The sequence below is a fragment of the Sipha flava genome, unplaced genomic scaffold (assembly GCF_003268045.1).
Source record: "Sipha flava isolate LNK unplaced genomic scaffold, YSA_version1 180_pilon_pilon, whole genome shotgun sequence".
Lineage (NCBI taxonomy): Eukaryota > Metazoa > Arthropoda > Insecta > Hemiptera > Aphididae > Sipha > Sipha flava.
In genome coordinates, this window is record NW_020272187.1 from 908716 (window position 1) to 917632 (window position 8917).

The 8917-nt window shown below is 31.2% G+C and overlaps 2 protein-coding genes across 3 annotated transcripts in view; one reads left to right on the forward strand and one right to left on the reverse strand.

Moving 5' to 3' along the window:
- Positions 1–3379, forward strand: part of LOC112680805 (60S ribosomal protein L39) — a 5746-nt gene extending 2367 nt beyond the window's left edge. The window contains exons 1-3 of one of the 2 annotated variants that reach the window (XM_025551005.1): positions 1085–1189; positions 1353–1456; positions 3235–3379. In XM_025551005.1, coding sequence (XP_025406790.1) covers positions 1187–1189; positions 1353–1456; positions 3235–3283 — 156 coding nt within the window. In that variant the 5' untranslated portion in view covers positions 1085–1186 and the 3' untranslated portion in view covers positions 3284–3379. Of the gene's footprint in view, positions 1–1084; positions 1190–1352; positions 1457–3234 lie in introns of those variants that run through there. The other variant, XM_025551004.1, reaches the window with a different exon arrangement.
- Positions 3380–3967: 588 nt separating this feature from the next.
- LOC112680811 (nucleoside diphosphate kinase homolog 5-like) lies at positions 3968–8917 on the reverse strand. The gene is made up of 3 exons (XM_025551026.1): positions 8213–8917; positions 6409–6727; positions 3968–4221 (listed from the first exon to the last, which is right to left on the reverse strand). The coding sequence occupies exons 1-3, from the start codon at positions 8516–8518 to the stop codon at positions 4064–4066; spliced, it is 783 nt and encodes a 260-aa protein (XP_025406811.1). The 5' UTR covers positions 8519–8917; the 3' UTR covers positions 3968–4063.

Consider the following 8917-nt stretch of genomic DNA (forward strand, 5'->3'; position numbering starts at 1 on the left):
TTTTTAACTTGGAATATCAACTTAATATGGTTATCATCCACAATAAAATGCCTTAAAAATACATCTATGGTACAAGACACAAAGATTGCATTAAAAATACATAGTTTTCCCTTTTAAAATTTGTTTTATTTATCAAATAAGAAATATTAAAAACGCAAAGGTATAACAATTTCATTAATTACTTGTTTTGAAAATTAATTAAAAAAAATATACATTATCACACCAATAGTGATAATTTAGTAATACTATTTTACAAATAGCTGAGAAATGGTCAACTATTTTTTCAATATTAGATAAAATAATGACTGATGAGACTGGAAATGTATATCAAGGGTTATAAGTTAAAAAAATTCAAACTAGCTTTTATTAATAATCATAGAAACAATTGTATTTGTAGTATCGGTGGTTTAATTGTCACTACTTGGGAATGAATTGTTCTTTCTTATGTATAAATTCAAAGAGAAAAAAATAAATTACGCATGAAGAACTTAAGGAGGGAGCCATTCGATATTTATAATGTTATACTCGTATTATTTTATTTTAAAAATGCTAAAACACAGCAATCGGTGTACAATAATTTAACATGGATTTTAAACTGAAAATAAAAAGTTTACGACAACATTTTTATAAATATTACCACTTCATCAAGTTGCAAATCATTTATAATTTCATAAAATTGAATTTTTAAATAATTTTTAATCCACAAGACACGTTAATTTTTCCGTCTCTTTTTTTTGCACTTGTGATGCCCAAGGTGCACCTATACCGAGAGTACCGACGAATCAGACGTGATTTTTAATGACACTTTTGAAGTCGACTGCATGATGGAAACGTAGAGTGAACAGAAAAATATTGCGTTTAACTTATTCAACAAGGACTCATGATCGATGAAGATGAAACTGAATGTAAAAACGTTAGTCAAATTGAATATTGAAGACAAAAATGTGTTTAATTGGCCGTTATACCTTTACGACATTCCCGCGGAAACACGAGAGGGGCGATGACGTACGGTGTTGCCAACTGCACGCACAGGTTTTTACACACGCGGTGCACCGTCGATACTGTCGTCTACGAAGATGCAGAAACATAACCTGCAATATCACGTATTCGATCTTCGTATTTCACATTACGTCGGGGGAGTCCAAAGGCAATTTGGATTCAACGTTTCCAACGTCTCTCCGTCATCATGGTAAGTTTGCAAATTATTTATTTATTCAAAGTTTCCATATGCAACAACGAACGGTCGGCCAAACGTCTGAGATGTTGAGCATTGCGTAGAAATCTCATCTCGCCTTAGGGACATTCTAATTCCAACGTTAACATTTTTTATCACGTGTGTTTGTTGTTTGCAGTCGTCGAAAAAGACGTTCAAGATCAAGCAGAAGCTTGCCAAAAAGATGAAACAGAATCGTCCCATTCCTCAGTGGATCAGGATGAGAACGGGCAACACCATCAGGTATAATTTAAATGTTGTATATTGTTGTAATTCACTTGGAACTGAAGCAGCGATTTAATGTTTGTTAGCAGTGGTTTTTTGTCCACGAATTAAAAGGTTTTACTCGATTGCTTTCGTGTCATTCATTTTATTTTTTTTCATAATAGATGGTTTATTGTCGAATATTTGTAGTTTATTTGGTCTGTTAATGATAACAATGGTGGTCACTAATCATTGATATCAGTCTATTCGCTTATGTTTCATATACAGTTTTTAATCTTAGTTAGTGCAAGACAATTCTAGATTAAGTATCTGTTCTATTGTTTCGGTATCAGTATTATCAACATTTACTATAATATAAAATGATATGTTGAAATTCTTGAGAGTGGCTGTAATTTATGGTTTTTTGAGTCTTATTGTATTGGATAAAACTCTTTATCATATTAATTTATTGATTTTCATAACTTTTCGTATGACTTATTTTAACAATTTTTAAATTGTTTAATAAATACTTTATTAATATAAAGTAATTTTATATTTTATTCAGCAGATAATTTATGGCTTTAGTTATTCAGCTTATATAGTATTCAGTTCTGTAATCTCTTTCGCATGGTAGTTTCTATGGAAAATGCATTGATTGTTATGGCACTATGGTTTTTTTTTGCTTAACACGTTGACTGCCATATGGCCACAAAAATAATTATGTTTTGATAATTTATAGGCCGCCGGCTACCGCACCATATTGTTCGTTGGTATCCATATGACCGAGGGCAGCCGTAAATTCCCTACATTTTGGAATCATAGTAAATATGTTGGCGCTGTAGTTATACCTATTAAATTCAAACTGTGACAGTGGAAGAAGTAGTCATTCTATTGGTATATTGCATACCCATATAAAATATTTTTTAGTTATAATTTTTGTTAATCTAACTGAATATCAAATTGAATAATATATTTTACTCAAAACTTCCACAATACATTTTTATTTTTAATAAAACTTAATAAATACTTAGATCTTTAAAAATCATAGTTTATATAAAAAAAAAAAAAATTACAGTACCTTTTCAAACAATATATTTAAAATAAATTTCTACTGTTTTATAAAAATTAAAATATTAATCCTTTTTTTTATTAATTAAAACTTAAAATTATTTTAACTTAAATTATGTTTGTTATTTGCTTAATTATTTTTTTTTTATTTTAATTTTTATGATTTTTCATAAAACAATTCACACACGTATACACATGACATTTCTTACACAAAGTTGTATCTCTTGAATCAATATAGTCATCAACTACACTTAAAGAACTGAAGTTGTCATCTAAAAGTTTCTGCACAACACTTTTGTTACTGATTTTAAACTGTTATGGTTAAGAACTTATTTTTACCATATAAAAAAACTTAATAACAGTGGACCATTTGATATTAGTATGCCGGCGGCCATATGGCGTCTAATAAAACCACGAATTATATTAGCGCCATAAGGCTGGTGGTCGTACTATTATTATAATTTATTAATAATCTCCAAAGAAAAATAAACCAATTGATATTGGAATCATATTTATAGGCTTATTGGTTCTAATAATATCTTGGTACATTTTATGAATGTTACCCAGAATATATATACAGCATTATAGAAATAAACAACTAAGGCTGTATGGCAGTCAACGTGTTAAGAAAGCATAAAATTGGATTTTTTTCCTATTTTTTTTTGATGCATAATTTTATAGAATTTATATTTTAGGCATTTTATGTTTAAATGACTACAAGTTACATAATACATTAATTTACCTTTCAGATATAATGCCAAGAGGCGTCATTGGAGAAGAACCAAGCTCAAGTTGTAAGCTCTGATACTACTCCTCCATTTCCGTGTGTACTATGACTTCAGATGGACAATTATGTACAATATTTGATTATTCAATAAAACTCCAAAAATAACAGTTTTGTTTTTATTTTTTAATGCCATTAATACTATTTTAATTTAATTTTTATTGGTATGTCTTTCTTAGATTGTTATATTAATAAAATTGCAATATTATTATTATAAAATTGGCTGTTTTATAACAGTAATTTGTCATAGATCAGTATTAATACTTATGACTTGTAATTTATATCATTAAATCTTGAGTATTCTTGATTTAAATATTGAACTTAGTAAATATTTACAATCATTTAAATATGCCTTACTTGAAATTAAAGAGTTCATTTAACTATTTGAAAGACAATATAAATAAAATGATAACAATATAAATAAATGATATAAAAAACTTTATATCATTGCTTATTTTAAATTAAACTCACAAATTTTTTTTTTAAATTGTGAAGTTTATGTAATGATTCTAAATGGTTAGAGTATTATAAATAGGATTTATAGAGTACATGCATTCGGAATTATTTTATTTGGAAATTTTTTTATTTTATTGTATGTGAAGTCAAATTTGAATTGTAATCTTTGATCATCTTATTATCGAAAATGTATTATTTCTTGTTTTGAAGATTATTATATAAGTTTATGTCTGTGTGTAGAATGTATTTAATTAATGAATTAATTGTTTATTAAATAATTAATTTTATGTTTGAAAATGTTTCAATGTGATGCTATATAAGACATAAATCATGATCATTTAGCTATGTCTAGTTAACAACCAATTGCCAAACCATCTTACTGGATCATTAGGAAGGATTTTAAACATTTCATTTAGACCATTGGAGATGGTAGGCATCATGATATCATGAATGAATCGCATTGAGTCAGAGTCATCAATTTCTTCATCTACTTCACCTGTAATGTGCATATTTTTTTTTAGTTAATATTTCTAATTCAAAATTCAATACTTTACATAATTGGAAGGTTGATATGATATTAAATTCAGTACCTATATTGTTTAACATGTAATTATTTCTTTGATTATATGTACAGTTGCCAATTTTTTTTTTTCCAAAATGTGTATACACGAAAAAAGAATTTAACCATCAATGTTGGTTAGGTTTAAATGTTAAGAACAAATAAAACAATTGAATAAGGCTATACAATTTTATATCCTTATGCCATACTTAGGACCATGTTAACCGGATGTTCAAGGTGCAGTGGCGTAGCGTAGTGTTGGCAGGGGGCGGCGTCAAAATTTCACAGTAAATAATACATTATATTTTGTATAAATATTTGAATCATTTTATATTTTTAACACAACTATAAATTCGGACCGATTGAAAAGAGCACGGAATTTTTCATTACTTATTCTGTGTCGAATTCGGGAATCCCCTTTCTATGAACGATATTTTAGCAAATGTCTACACTGTTTATACTGACTTGTGGGGATTCCCTGTATTTTATTTTGTGGTTGGATTTTTTGACTAAATAATCAACGAGAATGATTTTTATTATATATATATATATATATATATTAAGTTCATTATTGTTTATTATGTCTCTTTAAGAAAGTACGTTATGCTTTGACAATTCAAAGAAAATTTTATTTATGGAACTTCAGTTGTTTAGTTCCACCCTGTTTCGTAACTGTGATTTTTGTGCAAATAAGTACGTGTAGTGGTTATGAAATTATCGGATAACTTTGTGAAGATTTGAATTTTCCTCTACGTTTACCTACATTCAACTATGTGAGTATTAAATATTTTATTTATGTAATCGTATGTTGGACTGTCTGATGTATGGTTCAAGCTTAAATTTATTAAAATCGGGCCATGTACGAGTTTTACACTCGTATACCCAGGGTAACGAACAAATATTTACGGTTTTCAGATTTTTGCCTATAGATAGATAGATGTGGTGTAAAATATACCTAGTTTTTGAAATGTTCAATAGTTTTTTTTTGTGACTTTTATCATTATAATTTTTTTTTTTTTAACATCAAAAATGAAAAGAGTAAAAGAAAGTGGGACATCTTATCGTAATAAGATAGTTATGATAAGTATAAGTAGGTACTATTACCCAGGCCCGGATTAACACTATCGCATGGTTAAATAATGTCTTTGTACTTGTTATATCAAGGGTTAAAATAAGTGTATAATATGTATTTTTTGTAAATTTTTTTATTTAAAATCTAACCTGTATAATTTAACCCTTAAATTGGCAAACATACAAAGAGATACCTAAAAATTATAATGTAAGATGTTTCTGACTAATTTGAGGCTGCTGAATTCAAAAATGCTGTCAAATTTTTTTTATAACTTATAGTTTTTGACTTACAAGTTGTATATTGAGGGATACATTGCCCAATGCATTATGCATTATTAGAGTAGTATCTGACAAGATACATTGCCAAGTGTAAGGACACAATTTAATATTGTACAGTTGAAATACATTTGTATATAAAATAATGATGACTATTTTTGCCAAAAAGTTATCTAAAATTAATGGATATAATGTGTAGTATACATTAAATTGAAATATCTAATTAAAAAGGCGGCAAAATTGGCCTTCGCCCCGGGCAGCCGAAACCCACGCTACGCCACTGGCAAGGTGTTCAAAAATCAAGGGCGGCTTTATAAATAAAATTTCAGTATAAGTTATCATATTGATTCCTAGTATAATGATAAATTATTTATTGTAAATATAATATAAAAAAACACCTTTTAAACAACAACTAAAAATAATTTTAATAACATTTTTGAAGTTTAACAAAAATCTGGGCAGTGCTCAGATGTGAAATTTAGGAGGTGGAGGTGCCAAATGTGTGTAACATTGGTGGCCAAACAAATCATTGCGGGCCTGGCCGGACCTCGTGTAAGATGGAATCTTCGATAAAATAAAATATTAATGTTTTTAATGATCATTACGGATAAACTTAGAACGCACGTTATATGTCGCATTGCGTTTTTTTTTTTTTTGGTTACAAGTTATACGATTATTATACAGTTTTATCCCCGATAAATGTCCTTTTGAAATAGACTGGCCCACTAACCGTGGATCGGCCGCTGCACAGGGGTGGTGCAGCAGTAGCGAGCTTACTGTTTGGGAAGAAGAACCGTATTTCGCGTTTGGCCGCGGTCGGCGAGTCACTGCCGTGGAACGCATTCGCCACCGGAGCCGCAGTCGATTCCGTGCCGTACACAGCCCGCAGGCTGAAGGGGAAACGTTGTTTGGCGGTGCACACGTTCGCGGGACCGATCAACCGCCGCCATTCCTGCACGCAGTCCCTTTTGGCCAGCACGTACACGGCAATAGGGCCACCGGACATGTGATCGACCAGTCGCGGGAAGTACAACTCGGACCCGTGGTCACAGTAAAACTCGGCCGCCTGTTCACGGGTCAAGCGCAACACGTCCTTCTGTGGTAACGCGGACCGGGGGAAAAAAATAAAAATCAAATATTACCAATTGCCGATTTCAAACCCTTTTATGACTGTCGCCAGTGTTTGAGTTACTTGAGGGGGGACGCAAGGGAACGGAGTACCCTAACTAATTTTCAGACATTTCAGCGTCCCCCTACTATTATTATATTATGATTATAACACTTAACAAGTTTTGGGGACGCTCTTTTTTTTTTAAAGCAAACAGTCCCCCTTCTTTAATTTTACCAAGTCAAGCAATGCCCGTCGCGTATCGCGTGACATGAATGAACAACAAAGCTTGGTGTTGTACGTAATCCTGGTCGGCCGTTCTCGCGACGCGCTCCATCGGCCGGAGCAACAACTTTATTGTGCACAGTTTTTCTATATCTACTCGGCGCACATCGAACCCTCCACTGATTTTCGGTAAGCTTCAAGAAAATATTAAGAAACGTTCTACACGGACACATTGCGCATGCTCAGATAAATAAGTCTTGCAAGACGGCTACCTTCAAATTTGTCGAAAATAATGAGGTCAAGTTGCATTACCTACATATTTTTTATACCAAAACATAAACATTTAATTGTAACATGTGCTCATCAATAGTGCCGTATTTTAAAATTTTTTGTATGGGGGGGTTTTAAATTTTTTTAAAAAATAAATTATTTAACCATTTCATAAAAATTTCCGTTTTTTTTTTCTGTATCTTTGTGGCAAGTTATTTATGGCTTTTGAACCTTTTTTTCCTAGGAGGGGAGGGGTCAAGACCTAGGAAGACTCCCCGAAAATATGTTACTCCCTATCTATATTTGTATTCCTAGTCCCCGTGAGTCTCGTATAAAAAAACGAAATTTCATTATTAGGGGTGCAATTTTAATTAAATAACTGAGGGTGCTGAAGTGCTTTTATCTTTTTCATGTTATTTTATGTTTATGGACACCCGTAACTCGTACAGCATTCGTTTAACAATTACAAACATTTAGTTACAATTATTAAATATTTTTCTAAATTAAAATTGTTCATTTTAATTTTATATTTTTATTGCACGTATAACGTATGGCCCTTCTGTAGTTCCATCACATGATCAGTTTTTAAATTTTAAATTTATAAATTATATAATAAAAACTTCATTTTTATATCTACAATTTGTAATAACTAATTAAATGTAAATAAACATGAGAAAACTTGATAATGCTAATTTTGAAATCAGAGGTGCTTAGCACTCCCGAGACGCTTCCCCAACGGTGCATATTTTTATTATCTTCATTGATTTGTGTGTAGGTGCATCACATATAAATAGTAGGTACCAGCTTTAATATTCTTTCCGTGGGACAGCCACCCTGTGCACACCGAATAGTGGTGTTAAGTTGTTAATTTTCGTGCGCAAACTGAGCCTTATTTTCATTTATATGTTTATATCATTTTTTCGAAGGTTCGACGAGCGTAGTACAGTGTACGATTGTAATGATAATTATAATGCAAACCGTTATTATGATGAACCCGTTTCGAGCCATTATATTTTCAATTTTGTACATGAGTCGAGCCACTTCCGGTTTGATTATGGCCAGGGTACGTTGAAATACGCGCGAATCGATGTCTTCGGCGTCCGAGTCACGGAAAAATGACACGTCTGAAAACGTAACCGGAAGTGTTTCCCGATCCGAGACTTGACTGTGAGACTCATTTTCTCGCCACGTGTTATTTTTGACGTCGCAGTCTCGTGACAGCGTAGATCGATCGGATTCAGGCAACGATCTTGTACCCAACGAGTCGTAGCTATCTTTCAGCATAATGACAATATACCAGTTCTTTTTTTTTTTTTTTTTTTTTTAAATACACCTATTCTAAAACTAGATATTTATATTTATACTATCGTTTTTATAGTTAGATGAAAAAAGCGGTTGTTGACCGATCCCATAGTGATTTTTACAGTATTTGAAATAGTTAATTATAAACAACAAGATCTTTTTTATATAATATGCAAAAACAGAATATAATATTTTATTAAAGATTTCTGTAAAGCTGGTGAGCTCAACATTTTAGTTGCGCTTGTGAGCTAATCGTTCGGTTTAAGTGGGCTTAAAATATATAGTTGTTGTACACACGTTTATTGATGTTTAACTTGTGGGTGTACACTCGATGTCAACGAATATTTAAATAATTGTTTCACAGTTTTTTTTTCAAAAGTA